General features: G+C 46.3%; 1 protein-coding gene across 5 annotated transcripts in view; it reads right to left on the reverse strand.

The window, feature by feature from the left end:
- The window catches only part of LOC117401416 (AP-3 complex subunit delta-1), a 28,634-nt gene extending 2,467 nt beyond the window's left edge, over positions 1-26,167 (reverse strand). Inside the window, exons 1-33 of one of the 5 annotated variants that reach the window (XM_059014123.1) lie at positions 25,855-26,166; positions 21,082-21,177; positions 20,292-20,372; positions 19,133-19,213; positions 18,897-19,004; positions 17,278-17,407; positions 16,649-16,788; positions 16,469-16,542; positions 16,010-16,059; positions 13,932-13,981; positions 13,126-13,174; positions 12,631-12,776; positions 12,015-12,163; positions 11,325-11,555; positions 9,877-10,108; positions 9,478-9,623; positions 8,907-9,048; positions 8,644-8,715; positions 8,162-8,237; positions 7,444-7,649; positions 7,228-7,301; positions 5,099-5,255; positions 4,683-4,826; positions 4,324-4,377; positions 3,561-3,626; positions 2,737-2,874; positions 2,268-2,315; positions 1,975-2,007; positions 1,271-1,460; positions 922-1,010; positions 573-658; positions 316-437; positions 77-156 (exon numbers count right to left, since the gene is read on the reverse strand). In XM_059014123.1, the coding sequence (XP_058870106.1) occupies positions 77-156; positions 316-437; positions 573-658; positions 922-1,010; positions 1,271-1,460; positions 1,975-2,007; positions 2,268-2,315; positions 2,737-2,874; positions 3,561-3,626; positions 4,324-4,377; positions 4,683-4,826; positions 5,099-5,255; positions 7,228-7,301; positions 7,444-7,649; positions 8,162-8,237; positions 8,644-8,715; positions 8,907-9,048; positions 9,478-9,623; positions 9,877-10,108; positions 11,325-11,555; positions 12,015-12,163; positions 12,631-12,776; positions 13,126-13,174; positions 13,932-13,981; positions 16,010-16,059; positions 16,469-16,542; positions 16,649-16,788; positions 17,278-17,407; positions 18,897-19,004; positions 19,133-19,213; positions 20,292-20,372; positions 21,082-21,177; positions 25,855-25,950 (3,636 nt within the window). In that variant the 5' untranslated portion in view covers positions 25,951-26,166. Of the gene's footprint in view, positions 1-76; positions 157-315; positions 438-572; positions 659-921; positions 1,011-1,270; positions 1,461-1,974; positions 2,008-2,267; positions 2,316-2,736; positions 2,875-3,554; positions 3,627-4,323; positions 4,378-4,682; positions 4,827-5,098; positions 5,256-7,227; positions 7,302-7,443; positions 7,650-8,161; positions 8,238-8,643; positions 8,716-8,906; positions 9,049-9,477; positions 9,624-9,876; positions 10,109-11,324; positions 11,556-12,014; positions 12,164-12,630; positions 12,777-13,125; positions 13,175-13,931; positions 13,982-16,009; positions 16,060-16,468; positions 16,543-16,648; positions 16,789-17,277; positions 17,408-18,896; positions 19,005-19,132; positions 19,214-20,291; positions 20,373-21,081; positions 21,178-25,854 lie in introns of all 5 variants that reach the window. The other 4 variants (XM_059014122.1, XM_059014127.1, XM_059014126.1 and 1 more) reach the window with 4 other exon arrangements.
- Positions 26,168-26,709: the final 542 nt, after the last annotated feature.

The following is a 26,709-nucleotide window of genomic DNA, read 5'->3' on the forward strand; positions in this document are numbered from 1 at the left end:
ACCCTGCAGTAACGATGTTTGGAATCAGGCTCCCAGTTGGCAGGACAGCGCGGGTGAGTCGCTGATTGACGCTTACCGTTTTCACTAGAAGACACACGTGATGCCCCTGGATAGAGCGGCTGTACATCGATGAGCACGAGTCGATCCGCTCCACCACTGCAAACGGGAAAACAAACCACGCTTCAATCTCCCTTTCATGAGCGAGAACAGCAAAGCAAGCGAGGAAACTGACCTGCGTCCGTAACTCTTATAAACGAGTCCACGCTAAAGGAAACCTTTCACTCCAGCCTTCCTCGTGCTCCCTGCAGCTCGTACCTGAGAAGTGGTGGTGGAAGCAGATCTTTGCAAGCAGGTGGTGGAAGGGCATGGTTATTCCTTCCAGTTTCAAAGAGTTCATCTTCAGCTCACCAGACTCCAACAACTTAGCAAAAGCATCGCTGGGGAGGGAGGGAGGGAGGGAGGGAGGGAAATAATATATATATATGAAACATTGTTCAAAACACACTATAGATTTTTTTACAGATGTGCTCTTTCAATGGCACGGAGGAGCAGATATGCACACCACTACCAACCTGTAACAGGGCGTTGTGATCAGGTACGACGTGCATGTGAACAGCAGTTTGAAATCAAGTTTTTCATGAGATGATCCGTCTTCTGTCTGTTTAAAAAACAAAAAAACAAGTACTCTCTGTGTCTCCATAGTATTTGTTGGTTTGCCTGGAGAGTGTAGATCTGTACTATTTAAAACAGAATACAAGTTATGACATTTTGAATGGTTTACAACACAGCAGAACACTGTTGTGGACATGCTAACAGTGTGGACTGTCTCTAGATTAGTAATGGTTTTTGCTGCCGATTTCTGGTTTAGCGACAGAGTGATCACTAAGACCCGCAGCGTTGCAGCTGTGCTGCTACGCTTACCTTCACGATGAAGGTCAGGGTTCCTTTCAGTTTCTGAGGCATGATGATGCTCTGGACGGTGAACACAAACCGGGCCTCGTTCGAGACGCCTGAGAGGAGAAACACACACTGCTCTTACCTACAGTACAGCACACCCACATACCGCACAGAGTGGAATAAAAGCCATCAATTCAATGACAATCTCTTAATTTCTTGGAAGATGCATCTAATCTAGAACTGTTGTTACACTCCTACCTCGCTTGTATTATATTCTTATTAGAATTACTTTTATTGGGTTTAAATTGAACACTAGAACAAACACAGGGAAGTATACTGGTACCCCCCCACCCCCCCGGGTTCCCCCTCTTACCCGGGGGCAGTTGGAAGGGCACAGCAATGCCGTCATGCACACTGGCTCCTTCGGGCCGCACCAGCTTGGTGTTGAGAGAGTCCATCACGTTGAACTCCATGGACTTGAGGAAGCTGCTGCCCTTGTTCTCGAAGATGACCGACACCACCACCTGACTGCCGTCCTGCAGGTTCCCCTGGATATCACACACCTGCAGAGAACCAATCACATCACATGACTGGCGAGGACAGGCCAAATCACATCACATGACTGGCGAGGACAGGCCAATCACATCGCACACGTTTGTGGGACAAACCACACAAAACGAGCGCTTAGGAGTCTAACCAGTCACATCACAAAAAAGAGACACCAACCAAAACACACTCTTAACATGCCTGCAGAAGAAACAAACTGATCGCTATTCACACCACTGGAGGATAAACCAATCAGGTAACTCTAGCCAGCTACACCAATCCCATCGCAAGCCTTCATGGATCAAACCAATCACGTTACAGGGTAGGTATGGCTAAAAGAAAACCAACCAATCGCAACCCACTCCTGCTGGCAAGAAACCAATCAGCCCCCCTTTTCACAAAGGCCAGGTGGTTGCAAGAGCAGGCCCCGATTGGCTACCAAAAAAGAATAGTTTTATAGGCCCCTGCTAATCCTTATTGCACCACACCCCCCCCCCCCCCCTGCATGCATTTTACAAACAGCACACAAACCTTTCCAGGTACCGGTCCTTGTTCCTTTATCAACTTAAGAAACAAAAAAATATGAAATGACATGATGATATGACTTATATGATATAGGACAAGAACTCTGCCATTTCTGAGACATCATCCTTCCCTATTAAACACTCAATAGTGCCAGATTTAGAGAGGTTTAAGGGTTAAGAGACTTAATGCATTCTAATCCGAATTCTAATTCTGAGAAACGTGTGGGTAGGGAAGTAGGAAGGCGGTAGGCAGGTGATTTATCTAAACCAGCCGAGCTCCCGGCTGTGCCCTGTACTCACCATTTTAATGTCCGAGTTCTCAGCAAGAAGGCTGTAGTTGGACATAGGCTGAAAAAGAAGAAAAAACAGCTGCGTGTCAGCACCTTGTCAAAAACACACATGTAGGACACAAAAAAAAAAAATACTTATTAACAGAGGGGCGCGACATTAAAAAATGTGAATAGCGAGGTGAGCATGCAAAAGCGTCATCATGTTTGCTGGGTTCCTAAAGTGTAGCATCTCAGGGCGCCAGGTCAACTGCTTTCACAGTATGTGCAGCAACTTTTAAAATAAAACTGCAAAGGACTGCGATCACGGATGTGGTGTGCAGACCAGCTGTGGGAATCGAAGGAAGGAGCACGGGTACGTCGGGCCCAGCAGTGCTTTCGAGGGCATTGAGGATTAACGACCTGCTGTACAGACCAGTAGAGGAGACTGGAATAAAGAGCAGGTGTGCAGGGAAATATGGACCGGCAGGGGGAATACGGACCGGCAGGGGCTCCTCCTCTTCCTCCAGCGTCCCGTTCTGCACAGACTCGGCCGCGCCCTCATCCTGGTGCTTCTTCTTCTTCTTCGATTTCTCCTCCTTCTCCTTCCTGTGTTTCTTCTTCTTGTGTTTCGAAGATTTCTGGAGTTTAAAACAGGACAGAGATCGACGTGCATTATTATAAAAAACGAGTAACAAAAAGTGAAAAATCCCAACACGTGGGGTCAAAGTTCAGGTTTACAACGATTCCTTGGCGTCTCTTTAATTATTATTATTTTTTAATATTTGAAGCACAGACAGTGACACTTCGGTTCTAATCTTTACTATTCCCAGATACTCAACGACTGTGATGCAATGACGTCCCTGCAAGGCTCTCAGCAAACAGAACAGCAAACCAGAACACGCCATCTGCTCAATATCTTTAACAGTAGCAGATCCTGGTATTAACATGTTTACAAACCCTATCAAGATACAAGGAACATTTCAGAGAGACAGACAGTATAGCTAATCTTAATACGACTCATTTCTGTCTGATAATTCATATTTGAAGTATATTTTATAGGGTGCTGCGGAAAATAAAAGCAGATAATTATCAAATTGTATTGTACAGCACCTCAGGGACAGAAATACGACTCCCATTGCATAACAGTTTGATCCATTCCTGGTTTTACTATGAGGCTAATCAAGCTTGTAGTAAAACCTGGAACGGGTGTAACTGCTATGCAACGGGAGTCTTATTTCCATCCCTGGGTCACCCTCTACGATATTCTGTAAGTATCAGAGGGAAATGATGTCTGGATGATCGGGGACGGGGTACTCACGCTCACCTCCCTCTCCTCCTCGTCTTTGGGCTCCTCTGGCTCGGACGAGGGGGCAGGATCTACTAGCTCGGGCTGCGGGAACAGAAACCAGAATCCCACGTGAGCAAAAGACACCATCAAACCAGCAATTAAACATGAAAATGAATGAGCAGTGAAGTCCCTGCACCACCTGAAGAGACTGCAACAAATCAAACAGCAAAGACAGCAGTGTTAATCCAAGCCCACTAGGGGGCGACGACACACCCAATCTCACACATGCTGTTGATAGACGGTGCTGCAGGTCAGACTAGATCTGGCTGAACAAGTGTGTTGGCTACACACACACACACACACACACACACACACACACACACACACACACACACACACACACCCCTGCTGCTACGACTGCAAAAAACGAATCAGATCCATCAGTATTGTACGCATGTAGGTAGAGAAGGAGAGGGACGAACAAAAGGACAGGCGCCTTCATACACCCCAGATTCTGAAACTGTCAATAATTTGCGCTACGGAATGTCCTTACCAAGTTTTAGCACAATTGCACAAGCGGTTCTCTAGAGATACTTAAAAGCGTGACCAAGTGGGTTTCACAGAGAACAGGTCATAAATCCTATATAACTAACTGTCGGGATAACGCCAGTAAACCACCATACTGACAGTGTGAGTTCCAATGAGAGAAAAGAGAATTGCATGGAGAAATGGGGATGTGGTTGCATGCAGTATGGCACAGATTATGGCACAGATTATGGCACAGAAACACGATTCCAACCTGGGACTGAGAGGGCACTGGAGCGCTGGAAAGCCAGAAATCCAAATCAGAGTCCTGCAAAACGAGAGAAGGAGGGGAGGTGAGGCAGGAAGGCATTTCTGGCCATAAAGAGGCAGGGAGCGGCGGGGCTGTGAGATCTGCACTGGGATCACAAACAAGACAGGAGGACTGTACAGTACAGGGAATGGATAAGACCAGGCTTCTACACAAACCACACAACAAAAACAGGTTATCATTCGCATGTGTTTAATCCTTTTACTCACTTCCAGTAGCACCGTGTCCACCCCCCTCCCTCCCTCCCTGTACTATCCCAGTCCCTCCCCACCCCCCCGATCTCGGTGCCTGTTTCCTGGTTTTACCTCCGTGGGTGGGGCTGCGGGCGGGGCTGTGCTCTCGCTTTCCGCTGCTGGAGGGGCGAGCTTTTCAACTTGTCCCTCCTCTTCCACTTCCTTCCCCGAAGCAGACTTCCTGTGCTTCTTTCTCTTCTTCTCCTCTTTGCTTTTCTGCAAACGGAGGAAGAAAACGCGACCGTCAGAGGACCCGCTGAGACGGCACACAGCAAACCACAAAGCAACACTGTGTATTTGAAGCCTAATTAATCTCGTTCACGTTTGCTTACTTTTAAAGCACAAACAATGTCCCCATGTTTAAATCAGTTTGTCCCCCCAGTCCACAGGGGGTCGGATATGCGACCCCCCGGAATAAAGGTTAAGATTAATGTTGCACAAGCATTACTCAGCCCCCACACATGGCGTCCTCTCCTCTCCCCTTGTACCTTCCTCTCCTTGTCCTTCTTCTCCTTGTCCTTCTTGATTTTCTTGCTGCTCTTCTTCTCGCCCTGCTCCTCCACTCCCGCCACGGGGTCGGGGGATTTCAGCATCTCCGTAGGCCTGTGGGTCCGCACTGGGAGCTTGTCACTGTCCACCAGGGGCCTGTGGGGCCAAACCAAAACATGAGCATGGGGGGGGGGGGGGGGGGATTAACAAACACTCCGGGCTGCAGCTCTCAGCCACGCCACTGTTCAGCACCGTCTTAGAACAGAAGAACTTAAGATCTGCTTGTCCGGTTCCTAGTATCTGACTGATCCCAAAAACAGGGAACTGTGTCCTCTGGTCAAAGTATTTGGTTAGGGTTAGCTTTGTCAGCTACTTTTAAGATTTTAAAGACTTCGATCACTGCGATCCTGTAAGACTGGAGTAGGAACTGGACAAGCACTGATGGAGTGGTAAGTCCTCCTCTCGTTCGGATATTATCTTACACGCACACATGAGAGTGCATCGGGTTCACTGTGCTGCACTGCTGAGCCCAGGCGTATCCTTCAGTCCCCTAGGTGGATAAATAGCCACACCACTGCGGATAAAACCAAAACGAAATGCACAGGCTAAAATAGAACGTCCTACTGATTTAAATGTAATGATTTTGCCAATACATGGGAAGGACATTAATATAAGGTATGCTGGGCAGGTCAATTCATCCAAGGTTTCCAAACTGCGTCTCACATTCCTGCAGGTTATTAACTAAACAGACTGGTGCAAATACATGTGCGCCGAGACACAGTACCCAGGGATCGTACAGACCAGGATGGGGTTAACCCTTTACGGTACAAGGGACACGTGCGTCCCACAAATACAAATGATTCGTTTTGTAATGGAGGTGCACAAAACAGGGTTTAAAATTTACTGACAGGTTGGATCTTGTGCTCCAAACTGTCCGATTCCTCGTGATCCTCGAGTCACTCTCAAATGGATTTTAAGAAGAAACTGTTTGAACTGCTCAATTTTTTGTGGACCTCAACAGGATAATTGACAAGGAGGTGTGTGTGGACCCTTTGCAGCACTTACCGCCAGACTCCACCTCCTGACCCCAAACTGAACAGCAGAAGAGTGCATGGAAGAGACAGAGAGAGAGAGAGAGAGAGAGAGAGAGAGCGACAGAGAGAGAGAGAGAGAGAGCAAGACAGACACACACAGACAGAAAGAGATAGAGATGGTAAGGAGAGCAGAGACACGGTGAACGGGTGAGAAGAGGGAAAATAAACAGATCAGCTGCAACATAAACACAAACATGCCGCCAGCTCTCCCCCTGGGGTGGGGAGAAGAAAACGCGTCCGACTGTCTGTCAAGCCACAAACACGTTGGTTTGCTTAACCTGCTTTAGATTTTGAAACACAATACAGAAGGTGTTTTGCTGGTGGTATGAACATAGAGTTTTCTGTTTTTAGTTACTGAAAACGATGCAGGCCATTTCTTTTGATTGTAATAAAAACATGACAATAGGGGTAGGGGTTAAAACGACAGGTAGGGCAGGATACAGCAAACCAGTGTGTTTCAGGATTCAACTGTAGACAGTGACGCAGACAGACAGACAGACAGACAGACATGCAGAGGCCATAAGCAAACAGTCATGTTGTTCTTCAGTTACAAATCCAGTTCCTATACAACACTGATACAGAGTGTTCCACACGTCAAAGCACTGTGTCAGTTACAATCATACTGCAGACTTAAGTTAGTGACAAAATGTAAGGTATTTTAGTTTGTAGTGTAAATACAATTTAAGGTATTATTTAAGGTACAACTACAAAAGTCAAGCACACTATAGATGGCACTAGCTAAACCTGACTTGCTTTCATCTCGTTTTAGCTTAGAATTGTATTTGGGTTCTATAAAGTTATGGATCAGGTATAAAAGAAAGGCTTACATTGCACAGCAGTTTAAGTGGAGACACACCACAGACCTCTAGTACAGGTCATTTTCAATGAAGGCTCACAGGAAAGCCTGGACTGGCTCAGACTGCGATGCACTGGGGGTGTTGATTATGATTAGTATTGCCTGGGCTTGGTGGCGCTGTGAGAGCTGGATTTGTTGCTGCAGCAGCGTTACGCAGCGAGTGGGGCTCGGCACCTACTTGTCCAGATCGATATCCAGGGCCCTGTAGGGGTCGTTGGGGTCTTTATCGTCCTCGTCGCTCGGCAGTGCGTTCTGAAACACAGGGGCGGACAAACACACAGCGTTAAAACCACCAACTCAGTAGAAAAAAAAGAAGAATTACAAATATGAAGCTCCTGTCCTGTTTACCGTTATCCAGGCCTGGATTGAGAGTTACCTCTCCCTTACCCCTCACCTCAGGCATCTCCTCCGTCATGATGTCCACACTCTGTGCCGGCGCGATGTCCTCCTCGCTCTCTGTGTGCGCAGAGTCCAGGCGCCGCCCCTTCCCTCGCTTCTTCTCTTTCTCTTTCTTCTTCTTCTTGTCTTTCTTCTTGTCCTGTTTCTGCTTCTGCCGTCTATCCTCCTCCAGCTTCACGTACTGGTCTGACATGGGCATGCCTGCCAGCACACAGGGGACAGAGGGGGGCGTTAGAGGGACACCTAAGGGGCTGGAGGAGGTACTGCACAGTTAAGACTGGGCTACACTGCAGGGCAACAATCTAGAACAGGGGGCCCATTTAATGACATGAACCTTCCTGATTAGGTGCAGGAGGTTACTGTGGTCTGCTCATGCAACACTCGCTACCTTGACTTTGCCTCAATCCTCTGGAGCACTGCAGGCTACACTGCAGGGTTACAGAAACCTCTGGAAGACTGGAGGTTGCACTGCAGGGTTACAGAGACCTCTGCAGGACTGGAAGCTGCACTGCAGGGTTACAGAGACCTCTGGAGGACTGGAGGCTGCACTGCAGGGTTACAGAGACCTCTGGAGGACTGGAAGCTACACTGCAGGGTTACAGAGACCTCTGGAGGACTGGAGGCTACACTGCAGGGTTACAGAGACCTCTGGACGACTGGAGGCTGCACTGCAGGGTTACAGAGACCTCTGGAGGACTGGAGGCTGCATTCACCTGGCACTTTCAAGGGCACCGTGAGGTCAATCTGCACAACAGGGATGTGATCAACATTGGCCGTCTCCTGATAGCACTGAACAGAAAAAGAGAGAGAGAGAGAGACATCAGACAGAATGATTGCATTGTCATAAAGAGGTAAGCGAAACAGTAGATGCTCTCTAAAAGCGAACAGGTCTTGAGAATATTCAAACTGTTTTTTTTAACAGTGGCATCCATTTCAAGCAGCAGGTACTGAGCACAGCGCCGGAATTTAATGGTCCTAAGAACTGGGATCAGCTTGGTTCTGTGAAACAAAGAACGTAGTTCTGGAGGACTCCGTCCAGCTTCTACGGATTTTGGGGATCCTCACCCCAACTATCATCGAAATAAAACTACCAGAAACATCATGTCTGCTGCGTTTTCCGAACGCGGCCCCTGCGCTGTGATGGATTGCTTTAATAAACGGCTTGGAAAGCCCGGCCTCGGTCTGCACACTTTACCTTCTGCGGGGACGGGGAGCTCTTGATGTAGAACGGGTTGCTGGCCTGCTCCTGCTTCCGGACTTCACGGCGCTGGAACGAGAGGAGAGGAGCAGAGCGGGTCAGAGAGTGGGAGAGGGGAATGAAACGTGGAGATCAGGGATGCGTACACGTGTGAGTGTGAGACTGCAAAGGGGTGTAGCAGTGGTTGTGGTGCACGCTGGGTTATCCTGATCTGTGTTCTTGTCTAGGGGGGGGGGGGGGCGTGTCCGAGGGGGCGTTACCTTGGCCAGCTCCTTCTCGTCTATCTCAGGCAGTCTGGGTCGGCTGTGCTGTGGCTCCTCCTCGTGGAAGATGGCTCTGGGTTTCTCGTCCTCGGATTCGATCTCACGGAGGGGCTTATTGATCCACGAGTCCAGATCCAGCCTGCAGGTGGGGGTGGGTAGATGGGTCAGAACCAGGACAAGAAGCAACAGCATCAGAAAAGCAGCAGCTCACTGATGACACAGAATATGTGAGAATAAAAGATGTAACAGTATGCTAAACCTCAGTAAGACTCAAGTGTGACTTATTCAAGCTGTGATAAGAAGTGCAGTTAATTCAAAGCAAATTTACCAGGACGTTCAAACTCATGGGCACCTGATCATTTCAATAAAGAAGGAGAGTTCTGAAACCCAGGACTGGGTGCAGCAGCGGGGCTAGTGCAAGTTTCTAACCCTGCTCAAACGCCTGGCTCCTGATCATTTCAAGAACAGACTTCTGAGGGGAGTTCTGAAGCCCAGGACTTGGGTGAGCAGGGCTGGCGTGAGTTTCAAGCCGTGGAATGGGGTTGAGCGGAGTGAAGTCCTTGCTTACCCGTCTGGGATGGGCACCTTCTTCTGCGCTTTGGGGGCCACGGGGTTGAGCTCCCCAGAGAAGAGCGCGCTCACCTCCTCGGACACGCTCACCTCCTTCGCCTGCAGCTTCTGGATGTACTTGATGAGCTGCAGGATGCAGGATGCCTGCAGGGACACACAGACAGACAGACACAGTGAGCGCCGCGCTGCAGAACCGACACCACAAATATATTTGTATAGACTCCATCAGAAATCCCAATATACACAAAAAAAAAAAGTGAAAAAAAAGTTCATATCAGTTCTAAGAGGAACCTTTTTTCTCCTCCAAATCCTGCCAACCCTCCCCCCCAAAAAAAGAAAAGGTGCACAGAAGTGCATGCCCAGGTCATGGCGCTCTGAAGCCCTCTCTGTCTCTTACCCTCTCCTGCACCTCCAGGTCTGAGCTCTGTACGAACTGTGGCAGTTTCTCAATGAGCAGCTCTGTGGTCTCCTGCGCGGCCTGCCTATCTCCTGCCCCCTCCTGGCGAGCCAGCACAGTGGCGAACAGCTTGACGGCGTTCTGCACGTACACAGCCTGGATGTGCCCCGGCAGGGTGGTCACCTTGGGCCGCAGCATGGCCTCCAGGGTCTGCATGGGCTCCTCCAGGTGTCTGGAGAGGGGAGGGGGGGGGGGGGGGGGGGGTTGGGTTAGAGACTCCTGGCACTCCCACTGCAGTGCGTCTCAATGTTTCTAGTTTGAAAAGTGGATATGGTGTGATCACCCTTCCTCTTATTCCAAAAAAGCCATTTACTGATAAGCTTCAGGAATGGAAATAAGACTGGTTTCACGATGGGTCTAATAAGACAGACCTGAGCTTGTTACCTATACGCTGTGGCTAATCAAACTTGTGTAAAACATGGAATGGGTGAAACTGCTATGCAATAGGAGTCTTATTTCCATCCCTGAGCTTGTTATAGAAATATCTAAATCTAGATATACATGAACAGCAATAAAAGCAAAACCAGTTATTTTTAGTTACTATCAGTGTCCCAATAATGTTTAACCCTTTGCAGTCCATTTATTAACTGCGCGTCAGGCACGCCAGGTCTAATTAATTTTCACACGCGCAGTTAATTTTAGACGCGCTGTTTAAAAGTATTTTTTTTCACAGTCAAACGGGTTTAAATGGCCCTGCATATCAACAAAGCACTCACTAGGCATCTCCAGCCCCGCCCCACCCTTTCGTTTGCTATAGCGTTCACCTATGTAAGAAATAAATAATAATAATAATAATAATAATAATAATAGTCGTACATACCGATCGATCATCTCCGGATCACTCGTTTTATCACCAAACTCCTCAATAATGCGATCCAAGTCATTATTTTATTACTATAACATCTGAAAAAAGCTCTGCAAATGTCCATGATAGTCTCTGTGCGCTGACGCACTCAGCCAGCTTGTTTACTATGACCGCCCCGTTATCTGATACCTGATACCATGTATGACTATTCATGAGATACGCCTTTTTTTTTTTTTTTTTTTTTTCGACTTGTCTCGGCTCCTGTCGCTCCCACTCGGCAATTGAATGGTTTTCTCGGCTTTTTCCGGAGAAAAAACGACTAAACACCCGTTTATTGCGTTGCTATAATGATGTCGGACCCAGTCCGACAAAGGACCTGTGAGGAATAATTGCAATGTTGGACCCAGTCCGACAATGGACTGCAAAGGGTTAAAACAAAACAAATGATATAAGAAAACATTCAATGCAGGGGGCGAGTCAGTGTCGGAGTCTGTGTGTCCGTGTGTGCACGTGAGTGTCTGTGTGAGAGAGTGTGTCTACGTGTCTGATTTGAGTTTCTGTGTAGGAGTGCGTCCGTACGTACTCTGAGAACTCCCCGCAGATCCAGGCCGCCGCGTACAGGACCTCACAGATCCCGTTGCGCTGCGTGTTCCCGGCCAGCAGGTGTGCGTTGTCCAGCAGCATGGCCATCTGGGACACTGCGAAGGAGCGGATAGCCTTCACTCGGATCGCAACGTCCAGCATCTGAGAGGCAATGAGGTGACCGTGCCGAGTCCCCTCCAAACGAGTGAGCTCCACCAGGATACTGATATACCTGAGAGAGAGAGAGAGAGAGAGAATCAAAGATCTCCCAAAAAATCTCACTGAAGGACGAGGATGGTAATTATTCTGGGCGAGAACAGTGACACGGCACTCACAGCCGCTGAATATATCAGACAGTGTCATGAGCGAGACAGGCGATCTGCTCCCAAGAAGTATCTTTACATGTGTCTGTTTTATTTGAAATATTTTTATATAGATTTATTTTCTGTAATAATTTGGTATGATGTTTTTATTTGTATTTTTATTATTATTTAATGAGTAACTGCTTTGGCAATACTTCTGCTGTAGTCATGCCCCAATAAAGCATCTTTGAATTGAATTGAGAGAATCAGAGAGAGAGAGAGAGAGATGCCATGGTTCTTCACAAGGACAGAAAGGTAAACCCTTAATGAAACCACACAAAGCAGGCGCTGCATCTTTGTGAACGCAGCAGTGGCAGGAGGGAGCGTACCACTCGAAGTTGGTGATGTACTGGTAGTTGGACTGGCTGCAGATGTCGATGATCTTGGTGAGCAGCTCATCTCGGTAGGTCGTCCCCTCTGCCTTGTCCACGTGGATCATCAGCTTCTTCACTATCTCCATCAGGTTCTTCTTGGACACCTGGAGGGGGAAAGAAAGGGGGGGGGGGGAGAGAAAAAGAGAGAACGAACGAGAGCGAGAGAGAGAGAGAGAGAGAGAGAGAGAGAGAGAGAGAGAGAGAGAGAGAGAGAGAGAGAGAGAGAGAGAGGACACTTGTTCAGTCACTAGCTCCAGAACATAAGAACACGAGAAAGGGGCTATTTGGCCCATCAATGCAGTCGTTTTCAATTTGTGTCTGCCGTAGAGCAGGTCAGTGTTAGTGTGGGGGTCCTGTCTGTACAGAGTCAGGGTTAGTTTGGAGGTCCTGTCTGTACAGAGTCAGGGTTAGTTTGGAGGTCCTGTCTGTACAGAGTCAGGGTTAGTTTGGGGGTCCTGTCTGTACAGAGTCAGGGTTAGTTTGGGGGTCCTGTCTGTACAGAGTCAGGGTTAGTTTGGGGGTCCTGTCTGTACAGAGTCAGGGTTAGTTTGGGGGTCCTGTCTGTACTCACCATGCCGTAGAGTAGGTCGAGGGCTCGTAGCCGGATGGACTCGTCCTTGTCATCGAGACACTGCAGAATGAGGTCCTTGTGGGACTGCACAGACTTGGGGTGAGTCTTCAGGATCTTCGACATGGCCAGGAGCCCGAGGTACTTCACTGCAGCACACAGACAACATGCATTAAACTGGACTCCCAAAAACAACGACTCCAAAGTGCAAAAAAACCAACAGTTTCAGTTCTAAAATGAAGACACAGCTTCGGACTCCTCACAAGCCCCAGCCTGTTTATTTCTGGTTTGGTAAGTAAGAACTGTGCTGATGACAGTCTGTAGTAAACAGCTCTGAGAATCTAGGCGGTGTTGTTTTCAAGCTCCACTGAAGTACTGCGTGTCAAATAAAAACATAACGTGCTGTAATGCGCGTTGAGTTAACATAACGAATTCCAGCGCGTGAAAGACTAAAGCGCGTCAAAAAAACATTGGAAATGTTGCAAAATGAATACTTACGGTTCTGATCAGAGTCTTCAATCAGGATTCTCAGTTTCTGGACACACAGCTGAGGATGGACAGACAGACGGACAGAGAGTCAGACGGGGGGGGGGGGGGGGGGGGGGTCAAATCAGCAAGTGCATCACAATGCAACATTAGCAAACACCAGTGCTGTACAATGCTCTAAATTAATCCAGCTGACCCCTGTGTATACCAATGCATGCATGCAATAATTCTTGACTTTCCGGACCACTTCTGAGGTCTATTCAACTGATCCATTTAAAAAATTGTAAAAACGGGTCCAAACTTACTTGACAAGACAAACAGACTCACACACACTGTTCAAGACGTTCCTGAAGCCCGCTTCTTTTAATGATTTAAATGGCAGCAGAATAGCGCTCCCCCTTTTTATAACGCTACAGTCGGGAGCCGCAGTTACAAGACCGTTGAGATCCTCTGAATGGCTCTCTTGTTCTTCAGCACAGTGTAAGAAGTCAGGTGCTGACCATCAGGTGAGGGTCACTGGTGTCGACTGGGATCATTTACCATTCAAAGTGAAAGAAGTGAAGCCTCTTGGATTTGTGACGTTTGCTGCTTTTCTTAATGTGGAGAACAGCGATCCACACAAACCCAAGCAGCTGTTTCTTCACCTGTTTCACCTGGAATGGTAAATCAGCCCGATCGACACCAACGACCCTCTACCTGTGGAGTTTGATCTGAATAATGTTAGGATCGGTTCGTGCAGCACTACTACGGTCTATAGTATTATGTTCAGTTTCACCCCTAGTTACACTGTATAGCGCTGAAGACAGACCGGGACCTACCTGGATGCTGGCGCTGTGATTGGGCATTCCGGAAGACAGGGATATTAAAACTGGGAAGTAAAAAAAAAAAAATCATGAGGTCTACAGAAATAAACACCCCTCTCCAGCCCGCCACCCCCACCAAGAAACTGTACAGATGTTTCAGGGTCAAGGGTTTCAGGGATGGGAAAAAGACTCCTGTTGCACAGCAGTTTCACCCATTCCAGGTTTTACTACGAGCTTGATTAGCCACAGTGTATAAGTAACAAGCTCAGGCTTGTCAGAGTAAAACCAGGAATGGATCAGACTGCTATGCAATGTGGTCTCATTTCCATTCCTGCTTAAATGTTATTCACCAAGAGCTTTAAATAAAAATACCATAAAAAACCAGACACACACACACACACACGTACCATAAGGTGTGTGTCTTTATGTTAGAGAATTAAGGAAATACATATTAGGTGAGATTCGGGTGACAGGGCTTAGAACATCTTTAAAACATGCATTTATTTAACTACTCTATGAAAAACTGTGCCATCACTTGAAGCAGCACATAACATACATTTGAAAACTCTGCTAGGAAGTGGCAGCGATGTTTTACATTGTGATGTAATCCCTTTCCAGAACTGCTTTGCAAAGCAGTGCCATGAGGTAATGCGGGGTTGCGAGGGGAGAGCGGACGGCTTTGTTTTCTCACATTAATCCGAGGAGACAGACACCCCAGTGAATGTTCCTCTGCCAGCCTCCCTGGCCGTGCAGAAACCAGGCTGCGTTTCATTAGGGCTCACAAAAGGACAGCAGTGTTCCTACAATTGAATTAGCTGGGAATGTGATCACAGTACTCTCTGCCGGGGGCCAGTAGAGGTTCAGCTGTTTCTTCACTAGCGCTTCCTCTAAATGCATTATTATTATTAATGTCTTAGCAGATGCCCTTATCCAGGGCGACTTACAGTCGTAAACAAAAATACATATTTCTCATTGTGTGCCATGCACACCAAGTCTAATTTCTGTGGGAGAGTGATGCGTTGCTTGTGCAGTATGAATCACTGAATTAGGGCTGGAACAACAAGCAAGTATTGTGTTATTATTGGTTTGTTAAATCTTTATTTTTTATTGTACCGACAAGCTATTATCTATATTTATTTTTCCTTGTGTTCTCTCTTTCTTTAGACAAACTGACTTGTCCATAAAGAATTGCTCTCTCCCTTACTGCCTAAGAGAAAGGGTGCTCCCTCCAGTCCAGGGCAGGCTTGAGGCATGGAGACTGAACTGCTCCCTCCCACTCTCACATCTCTAAGAGGTGCTCCCTCCAGTCCAGGGCAGGCTTGAGGCATGGAGACTGAACTGCTCCCTCCCTCACTCACATCTCTAAGAGGTGCTCCCTCCAGTCCAGGGCAGGCTTGAGGTATGGAGACTGAACTGCTCCCTCCCTCACTCACTCCTCTATTAGAAAGCATGCTCCAGTCCAGGATAGACTTGAGGCATGGAGACTAAACTGCTCCCTCCCTCACTCACTCCTCTATTAGAAAGCATGCTCCAGTCCAGGGTAGACTTGAGCCATGGAGACTGAACTGCTCCCTCCCTCACTCACTCCCCTATTAGAAAGCATGCTCCAGTCCAGGGTAGACTTGAGGCATGGAGACTGAACTGCTCCCTCCCTCTCTAACATCTCTAAGAGGTGCTCCCTCCAGTCCAGGGCAGGCTTGAGGTATGGAGACTAAACTGCTCCCTCCCTCACTCACTCCCCTATTAGAAAGCATGCTCCAGTCCAGGGTAGACTTGAGGCATGGAGACTAAACTGCTCCCTCCCTCCCTCACTCCCCTATTAGAAAGCATGCTCCAGTCCAGGGTAGACTTGAGGCACGGAGACTGAACTGCTCCCTCCCTCTTTCACATCTGTAAGAAGTGCTCCCTCCAGGCTGAACTGCTCCCTCCCTCACTCCCCTATTGGAAAGGGAGCTCCCTCCAGTCCAGGGCAGGCTGGCTAATGCTCGCTTTGTGTACAGAGATTAAATTATTTTTTTCTTGCTAATCGACACAGTCACTTTCAAGAGCAACAACAAAAACAGATAAAAGAAAACGCAGGAGTCTGTGCTGACCTGCAATGACCGTGTTCACACACTCATACAGGAGGGACATGGCTGAGGTGCTGCAAAGGAAGCACACAGAAGCAAACATTATGAACACCTTAAACATGGTTAACATTACTAACAAGTCAATGCAATGCAAGTCACGGCACAGGGACCTGATCAGACAGGCAACACATGGGTACAACATTCGCTAGACTTATTTTTAACCCAGTAATTAGAAATATTCAGATACGATGTCTAAATTCAATTAATTAAAATATATTTCTCCACAACCGACTGCACTGCAATGCACACAAGAGGCTTGTTAGCGTCTCTCTCTCTTACCTGTGTATGAGGTTTGTTAGCGGCTCTCTCTCTTACCTGTGTATGAGGTTTGTTAGCGGCTCTCTCTCTTACCTGTGTATGAGGTTTGTTAGCGGCTCTCTCTCTTACCTGTGTATGAGGTTTGTTAGCGGCTCTCTCTCTTACCTGTGTATGAGGTTTGTTAGAGGCTCAATTAGTTTCTTTCCCAGTCTGGGTTCAAGTGGAGTGAGGGCTCCAAACTGTGGGGGGGGGGGGGAGAAAATCAGCCATTACTGCAACTATAAAACCCTCAACAGGGCTTGACTTTTCAACTAGGTCGCCCCAGTGTTTTTCGGGGGTACGCACCAGCTTGATGATCTTGATAAGGACCCAGTTGTTGGTGGAGGAGGTCATCAGTTTGAAGAAGAGTGGGGCGAGGGACAGGTAGTTTTTGGGGTTGCGTCTGGCGAGCTCACAGATAACGTTCACAGCAGCTGACTGTACCCCTGAACAGCAGAGAGGGACAGAGAGAGAGAGAGAGAGAGAGAGAGAGAGAGAGAGAGAGAGAGAGAGAGAGAGAGAGAGAGAGAGAGAGAGAGAGAGAAAGAAAGACAAGAGATATTATATTAAACAGGTTCAACTGCTGGGAACTACTTGTTAACATTCTGCCGCTAGTTCCAATGATTTCATCACTTTGTCAACAAGAGCCTCTACTGCCAAGGTACAATGGTACGGTTTATCCTATAGGATATACTGTGACTCATGAGACATGCTGGTGTTGACATGGTAGGATTTGTCTTAGCAGTCACCTTATCTGATACAGCACAGGGCAGTGTTTTTCAGTCATTTCAAGAGGTGCAGAATAGACAGGAGTCAAAGTGTTGTCTCTTAGGAGTTGGGGGGTCCACAATAAGACAGGTCTCATGAGACAGCGTCAGTATCAGGGTAATATCCAGGGGTTCACAATAAACACTGTTACTCTGAGGGGTACTAACCTGGGTCGGGGTCCTCCAGTTTCTCTTTGAGCCGGGGGAAAGCGGGGCGCAGAGACTCGGGATACTTCAGGAACACCTTGTACATGATCAGCACTGCCTTCTTGCGGATGTAGGGCTTTGTGTGTGACATCTGCAGGGAGGAAACACAGAGTCTACCAGGGGAGGAGCACACTGTAGCCAAACCTGCCGACAGAGAGCCCAGCAGACACTGGACTTTGAGCACAGCAGATCTTTAATTAATGTGTGAAACCGGCCACTTTATTAGGACCGACCGTGCCAGAACTGCACTGGAATGGTTTGAGGAGCACAGGACTGGCATGATCTAGGACGAGCATGTTTAGGACGAACTCTCCAAAGCATTCATCGGAGCTATCGTCTTCCTACCCTTCAGTTCCAACTGCAGGAAATATTAATGACTGCATGGACCCCTCGAGACACCTCCCAGCACCTTGTGGAGTCCATGCCACGTTGTGTCAAGGCTGTGATGAAAACAGCTCCGGGCATCAGGGGAGATGTTCGTGTCTGAGCTGCATCAGGGGAGATGTTCGTGTCTGAGCTGCATCAGGGGAGATGTTCGAGTCTGAGCTGCATCAGGGGAGATGTTCGTGTCTGAGCTGCATCAGGGGAGATGTTCGTGACTGAGCTGCATCAGGGGAGATGTTCGTGTCTGAGCTGCATCAGGGGAGATGTTCGTGTCTGAGCTGCATCAGGGGAGATGTTCATGTCTGAGCCCAGCTTTCATGGCACAGAGGTGTTAGTTTCTGAGCCGCATCAGTGTAGATGTTTTTTACAGATATACAGCTAGCTGACGTAATTTCATTAAAAGTTACATTTGCGTTTCTTCTTTACCAATGAACAGCAGAAACCCAGTTAACAAGAAGTTACATTTAAGAACAATGCTATGAGTTTTGCTCAATTCTCGCAGGCAGCAAAGCGCTATACCCACGCATCACAAGGTCGAACGACAAGCCTGGTGATTGCAAACGTCTGATGTGCACCAGCTATGCACAGATTCATTTTATGACTTCATTAACACTGCGTTGATTCAGAGCTTACATTAAAACACAGGAAAATCACACAATGTTTACAGACAGTTTCAATGATTTCTCACTTCCTTCATCATTTAAATGGGAAGCATAAATAACGAGTTGTATGATGAAAAGGAACAAAGGCTGATGAAACAGTAAGAGCTTGTGCAATTTAACTGGAACAATGTGTACCCTGCCCCACACCAGGTGCGTGCTTATCAGAAAAAGCCTACGTGCTCCAGTAGTGTGTTTCAATTGGTTTGATTATGGTTTGTATATAGGTTCAAAACAGTTTATTAAAGCAGAAACAATTTATGCGAAAACAAAAGTGTTATCTGTCCCGAGGCCACAGCTGCAGGGAGTTATGAAAAGCCAGTCACTCCCTACATGGGTGTGTTTTGGGCCACATGCCAAGCTAAAGAGCTACAAGGTCAGGGAAATACAAAGGCAAAAATCCTTACATATATATATATATATATATATATATATATATGAGGTACTGATCTTTTTTCTGAAGATATAATTGGATCAGGGTTGCTTGCTTGCTTGCTTACTCACTGGCCATGCTAAGCGCTCACTGTTAACACTCACCAGCGTCATTATGTCATTGGCCAGGTCCCTGGCAAGGTCCGGGGTCACGAAGCAGGAGAGCCCAGTCAGCGCCACGCCCGTGTCGTACTGATTGGGGCTGCTGAGGTCCTGCAGGCAGAAAAACAGGGTGCTTAGGGTACTAAGGCATGAGCCAAACACAGTACAGAACCAAACCGATAAGCAATCAAAACAGTCCAGCACATCGAGCTAAGCAACAACAGACCCAAAGAGCTCACCTTGCGAATCTGATTGGTTGTCAGCATGATGACATCAGTCCCCTCGTGGAAGCACTGAGAGGCAGCCAGGTAACCTATCCGCTGGAGAGAGAGAGAGATGGACAGGGAAGAGCAGTCAAACACCTACTCTGACCAACTGTCCCAAAGTGTTTAATGGAAATGAAAGTAGACTGAAGGATTTTGAAACAGAAATTGTAATTGTAAATCCATTGTAAATAAAGTAAATAATTATATGCAGACTAAGACTAATAATAATCATAATAATAAAACACATAACTTCAAAAACATAAATAATTAAAAGCTAAATTCAAACTGTAAATTCCTATAGGAAAAAAAAAAATCCTTGTTTCCACTGCCTGGCGCTACAGCCTTCACCAAAATCAATAAGATTTGGTGCTTTTTTCCAAACCTGGCCACCCTTGGGACTTCTTGCAGTGGTTCAAAGGTCACTGGGGGATTGAGTTTTGTTTTACAGAAACCAGCCGGCAACACTGCATTCAGAACAAAGCAGAGCGAGCTTTCAGTTTGCGTGCTGCTCTCTATTAAAAATTATTATTATTATTATTTATTTCTTAGCAAACGCCCTTATCCAGGGCGACTTACAATTGTTACAAGATATCACATTATTTCACATTAGACAGATATCACATTATTTTTACATACAATTACCCATTTATACAGTTGGGTTTTTACTGGAGCAATCTAGGTAAAGTACCTTGCTCAACGGTACAACAGCAGTGTCCCCCACCTGGGATTGAACCCACGACCCTCTGGTCAAGAGTCCAGAGCCCTAACCACTACTCCACACTGCTGCCCACTGCTAAACACAAAACAATAAAATATACATCAGGTAGAAATGCCTTAATAACCTGTGCAGCCCCCTGACGTGCAGGAACAATGGTTTGTTGGGTTTCTTTTTGGACTAATGTCGCTTAGTTTTTATATATCAAGCTCCACATGTTTCATTATGGCTGTAAACAAACAGCTTAAACACTGGCTAGGTGATGATGCACTTCCTTTGCAGCCAGTCTGGAAACATCCTGTTTTGTTGCCGTGGGCAGCCGTAGCCGGGATCGCCAGGCAATGGAAACGGGGGATAATTCCTAATTGGGTCACTTTCCCCAGCGACAGACCCTCCAAGTCAGGAGCCCTGCCGTACCTTGAAGGTGAACTTGGAGGAGCTCATCACTTCGATGATGTTGAAAGCCGCCCAGCTGACATCGTACCCCAGCATCTGCAACTGCAGAACAAACACAACACAGGGTCACCTTTAACACATGGGGGGAGAGCTATTGAACTGGCCTCAGTATCAGCGCTCCTCACTCGTGCGACTCCTGTTCAAACCATGTCAGTTACATAAATACAGTCACGTGTTGAACTTTGAACAACATCCTGGTTTGGCATTGACTGAAGGGGCCAAAAAGTGGGCCGCATGAAAACTAGCATTATTCACAGTGCCCCTGTCACCAGGTATGGAAATAAGACTCCTACTGCACAGCAGTTTCACCCATTCCAGGTTTTAATACATCTTGATTAGCCACAGTGTGTATGCAACAAGCTCAGGTGTATCTTATTGAAACTCACAGGAAAACCAGAAATGGATCAAACTGCTGTGCAACAGGAGTCTTATTTCCATCCCTGATAACTCTTTAGTGCACAATGCCTGGGGAGTGGAAGAGGGTGTCTTATGTTAATTCAGCCCTTATTTAAACTAGGAAGTCAATGCAGCGGTGGACGATCCCCTTCAGGTAGTTTCACAATGATGAATCACAGCAATGGTATTATGCTTTACTAGTCACTACAAGCTTGTAAAACGTGTCTCAAATGGAGAGTTAAAAAAGAAAGCAAACTTTGATAAACAGTGTGGCATTCTGAAACACGCCTGCTGCTTTCAGTGCCACACACTGCGCTGATGAAAGAAGCCGACTCCAGTATAAAAGCACACTCACGTAGGTCAGCTTGCACACAGCATTGGCCTTCACCGCGATGTTGTCCTGCTTCAGCTCGTGCTTGATCTCGTCGATGCATGCTGAGATGAACTTGGCCTGCGAGAAACACCAGAGGAGAAACATCACTGTCAAGTCAGAGGTGAGGGGGACTGCCGAGTGATGTCATCACTGACGTTAGTTTCAAAAAAAGGAATTGATTCAAAGTGAAACCCAGTCTACCTGGAAGTGGCGAAATGAAAACCAGCATTGCCTTGCTTATTCCAGTGCATTCAACTTCCTGACAATGCTCATCAGCTACTAATAAAGTGGGAAGTGTCAATATAGGCGGTAGACACAGAGACTTGCAAGCACACAGGTTCTGTGGGGACTCGAACACACACAGACACGGCCTCGCTCACAGTTCAGTTGGATTTGTGAGGTCATGTACACACTGTCGTACATGACACACACACACTTAAAATGATGAGCCTGCTCATGTGTCTTTAGTCATGGGACACTGTAGCTAGGAGGGGAGGGGGCGATGGGAGCTGCTAATTACATTTCGCAATCATTTCTCCCAGTAACAGCTGATGGGGGATGGATTCCTTTTCTTTGATTCTGCTCCCTGAATGCTGAGAAGGTTGCACAAAAAGATCAGCCTGGAGTAGACAACAGGAATATACAATAATAATAGCAGAAGGTCGTTGCTCTAGACGAGGCCATGCATGTGGATTAGCCTGCGCCGTTCTGCTGATATTGAGAGATTTTAATTTCCTTTTCATTCAGCCAAGCTCATGGTGGGAATGTATACTCGGCTGAACAGAGAGAAATGTACAGGAGCTCTTGCACATCACTGTAAAGATTATAAACACAGGATTTGATTCGCTGTTTAAGAAAGTATCTCTGTCTCCCTCTCCCTCTCCCTCCAGCTGCACATCATCTGAGCAAAAAATATTAAAAAAATGAAAGTGAAACTGTGACACACATCTCGCTAGAAGACTCACAGCAGGAAGGCAGGCCCCCTGCTCCCCACACAATAAACACAGTCAATGCAATCTAAAACATAAAAGAAAATGCAACGATTCAAAAAGCTTGATTTCTCTCCTATCAATATTTCAGGGATGCGCTGCTCTGCACAGGAACAAGTGTCACCCAATCTCTCCTGGGAGATCTGCTTACACTGCCCGTCAGCACTGTGCTTCAGCTGCACTGTGGATTCGAAGCATGACAAGCAGGCAGGCAAGCCAGCTAGCGTGTGCCTGGAATGGATTTCACTGGACTGAGCAGAACAGTGTAGCCTCAGCAGTAGAAACTAAACGCTGGCTTCCTCCAAGACCTTCCAATAAAAGGGGCCATTACTGTTCATTGTGGCACACTGTGCTTACCAGCCCGCCTCAGAGAAAGAAAGGCATCCAGTTAACTTTGCGGTGGAGTCCCACATTGCTGACTCTTGAAATTCAACGTGAATCCAACAGGGATTGCGTTTCTCCCATTCCAGGTTTTACTATGAGCTTGAGTAGCCACAGTGTATAGGTAACAAGCTCAGGTGTGTCTTATAAGACTCACAGTAAAACCAGGAATGGCTCAAACTGCTATGCAAGTCTCATTCCCATCCCTGTACTGATAAAATCACTGCCACATATCTCGCTCACACAGGCAATGTTAAATTGAACTGGCCTGGGAGGCAGACAGTTACCTATACACACACCGATCAGGACCTTCAAGCAATATTTGAAGGTTGGCTTGTTTATGACTTAACTTGTGGAATAGCTTTGATTCAGCACCATAAGCCTAGATTTTCACTTATTCTTATACTGAATGGGGAACTGAAATAATTACAAACAGGCACATTCTTAAGAACGTCGCTACAAGTTTCATAAGAACTGGACGAGTGGTTTTCAAGTTATAAATAGCATTTGACGCATGACATATGCAAGCATTGGCCCCTCTCCACTCTACTGCAAAAAAAAAAAAATCATGCAGCTAAAAAAATTCCCAACGCAGTAACAACGAGGGACTCACTGGTTGGGTGAGCTTGTGTGCCTCAGGTGTTAATAACTGCGTGCATTCATTTGCACATTGATATTTCAAGAATGTGTTTAATCAAACATCTGCAATGTGGGGAAACTGGTGTGCAACACAGGGCATGCAAGAATCAACTCAAACTGCAATGACAAACAAGCCATTCCAGGTTTGAACAGCACTCCCCCTGTCGACTAGCTCACACCTGAGCCGGTCACCTCTGCGGTTTCTCTTGAAGTAAACCCTGGCTGGCACAGAATCCAATGCGATTCCATGTATAAGACTATATTGAACCCTGTATACTGTTGGTTTGCAAGCTGTGGAGGTTTGCTACATTCAAGGAAGTGAACAGGGCAACTGCTTTCATTATATATAAGCTATGGTGTTGACGCCATAGGCCACCGCGATATGGGGAAGATCGGAATAAATCTCTATGCAAAACTTCATCAAAATGCATTATTCAGAATATATAGCCTTCATTAGCTGAACCAATCAGAGGCCAGAATGCGCAACCATGGTCCAATGATATCCTCTGGAACTTCTGCAAAGGAATGCTCCAATTCTCTCTCAAGATATAGCGAAACCCATAATTAAGACACACAGCACCTCCACTGTGAGATACTCATCCCATCACCCACTGCACTGCATGGTAGTGAAACAGAGACTGTGGCACCCACTCCCAAACTACAGTGCCTGTGAAGCCTGGTTTCTGAGAAGCGAGCTGCATCAATCTAATGCACTTTGACTAACAAGCCAAGAAACACCCCCAGGGAACTGCAGAAATCAATTCACAAAGATCAAGTCTAATGCAGCCAGATATCACCGCGCACGGACCTGCCTTTACTTTCCACATCGCAACCGCGGCGTCCAACAAAAACCACAAATGCTGCGTCTCAGGTAACAAACCCGCTGGCACGAGATCGGACTTCACCCTTTCAAAAGCAACAGCTACACCCCCGGCCCCAGACAGACTTCAATTGCTGCACGGGGTCAATGCGAAGGGGGAGCAGCTCTTTCAACATGCGCAGTGTAATCGCCAGTGCAAACCCACACTCGGCTCACAGCAGCTAACGTGTCAGGTGGGTGAACACCAGGGGTGCAACTACACACGAATGTCACCATGCGATGCGTATCACGACATGCAGGTAGCAATGCCATATGGTCATGATACATGTGACTGTCCTGACTGGCTGTTTGCATGATGCATAAGAACACCAAATAATTAATGACGGACCAAATCCAATTGAGACAGACAGACGATGTAGCCATACCACCTACAATACTCTTTACTCAAGACCCACCTGGTGATCTACAATAAGCTCTGTTGTACAGACTTCTACTGTGATACGTCACGTAAATAAAGGGTCAGGACTCATCGACACAGATGAATCTTTACACCCAGAGTGTAAGCAAAATGATTAGACACCTGCAGTATGTACAGATCTGGATGCAGTGCTGCGGTAATCCACCCTCAACTCAATGTGATCACTAATTAACCAAGCAGGCCCACTGACTGACATGCTTCTTCCTGTGTGCGTGTGCGTGTGTGTGCGTACAGAACAGGCTCTCTGTTGACAGCTGGTGCATACCCAGTTCCCCCAGTAGCACAGCTGGCAGCCTGTTTCAATTCGATTTGAATTCTCTGTCTGCATGCAGGGTTTGTGGGTTCGTTTTTCTGTACTTGGCTGGTTATTTATCTCTTTTTTTTATCTAACTGAGAACTGAGTCACTACCCTGACAGGGTATTTTTAGCATCAGGCAGGCTACATAGAATCATTCCACCAATCAATCTATAAATACCATTTAAACAGATGCACTGAAATGAACGAGTAGGCGAGTAAAATTAGCTAGTAATCTTAGTGGATTTAACAAAAACTGTCTGCAAGGCAGGCCCGTGGGCTAATGTTACACTCATGATGTGGTGTAGTCGAGTCCAATGTATGCAAGGTGGAGAATATAATGAGAAACCATGCTTGCTCCACATAATAATACAGCAGTAAGCTTTATTTCAGTTTGTCAATCTGCATTCGAAGCATGAACGTATTGTATTACAACTTCAGTGAACAGAATTAGCCTACCGGAATATAAATTCAAATGCACTCAAAGGTTGTCTCACCCCCTTTCCTTGGTCGTTTCAAAGAACCATTCCCACATTGGATAAACTTTTCATTCAAAAACACTGCACGGAATATAACTATAATATCATCAATACGTCAATATCGCCCAACACCCAGCTGACTGCCACAATCACAGACGTCATTCCGTCTCGAATTCACGTTAACCGGGGAATGGGTGCATTCTGCACAATAACAATTAACGATTAAATCAATTCAGCCTTGCAATGTGTCATGATATTACGTGCATTTCACAAGGGCCAGTACGAAACTGTATGGTACTTGAGAACAGAAAAATGTAGCGAATGTTTTAAAAAAAAAAACACATAGCGTTGTTTAACCTGTGCAAACGCATCAGAGACTGGAGATTAATTTAAATACGTGTCAGTACGAAAGCCAAGCACAGATTTATGTAAAGAGACACTATATGTTTATTGTTATTCATTTCATTGCTCAGTTGAATTTTGACACATCCCTACCTGACCGGCGGAAGAGCTGCCTTCAATTTAAATAGCTAGCATTATCCTCGCAGATGGGGACAACCGTGTGCACTGTGCTTTGCATTAATAATACGCTAGGATTTCAAAATGACAGCTTGTTGTCGTTATTATTATCATTATTCCCAAACAACTTCCCATTTTCAATTCGCTTTGCTTACCTCGTCCTCCTTGTGATTCCTGATGCCACGTACCAGATCCTGGAGGTTTTTGTCAAACATGCGGTCGATGCTGCCTTTTACCATTTTCAGAGCCATGATTGCGGTTTTGTTGCGTGTCTGCTGGGGGACCCGTCTTATTGTGTCATGCTAAGGGGCCGGGGTTGTGTTTTTTCTCGGGTTGAAAGGCAGGCGCTGCCCAGCACTGTTTCTGCGGCGAGTATCGCTGCTGCTCCGGGAGGAAATGGCGGACAAAATGGCGTCGGGTCAGCTGACACAAAGAGGCCTCGAAAAACTACACCGGGTAAAATCCAGCGAGAGGGAGAGAGGCTGACGATAAATGTGTTTATTAATTTAAATAACTGTGTCACTCAACACTCTGGGACACGTATAGCTGTTTAAAGAAAATAATATATATAATATATATATATTTTTTTTTATAAAAACACAAGATGGTCAGTTACTGCTGTAGCATCTGCTTTTGTCATGGCTACGACGACAGCGGCCAAAATAGGATTTCATTGAATGAAAGCTCAAAGATTTTAATGTAACAAAAAAAACAACATGTATTTCTCGTCTTCTTTACATTGTAGTACATTTTGTTTCACAGATGCCATGGTTCGATATATATATATATATATATATATATATATATATATATATATATATATATATATATATATATATATACACACATATACATATGTAATAATTAATTAATTAATTAATTTATTTATTTTTTTGTTTTTTTTTTGCGGTGCATTTCTAGAAAACATGACTGATCTGTAAATTATTATTATTATTTATTACTTAGCAGACACCCTTATCACATTATACAGATATCACATTATTTTACAT

The sequence above is a fragment of the Acipenser ruthenus genome, chromosome 47, assembly GCF_902713425.1.
Source record: "Acipenser ruthenus chromosome 47, fAciRut3.2 maternal haplotype, whole genome shotgun sequence".
Classification (NCBI taxonomy): Eukaryota; Metazoa; Chordata; class Actinopteri; order Acipenseriformes; family Acipenseridae; genus Acipenser; species Acipenser ruthenus.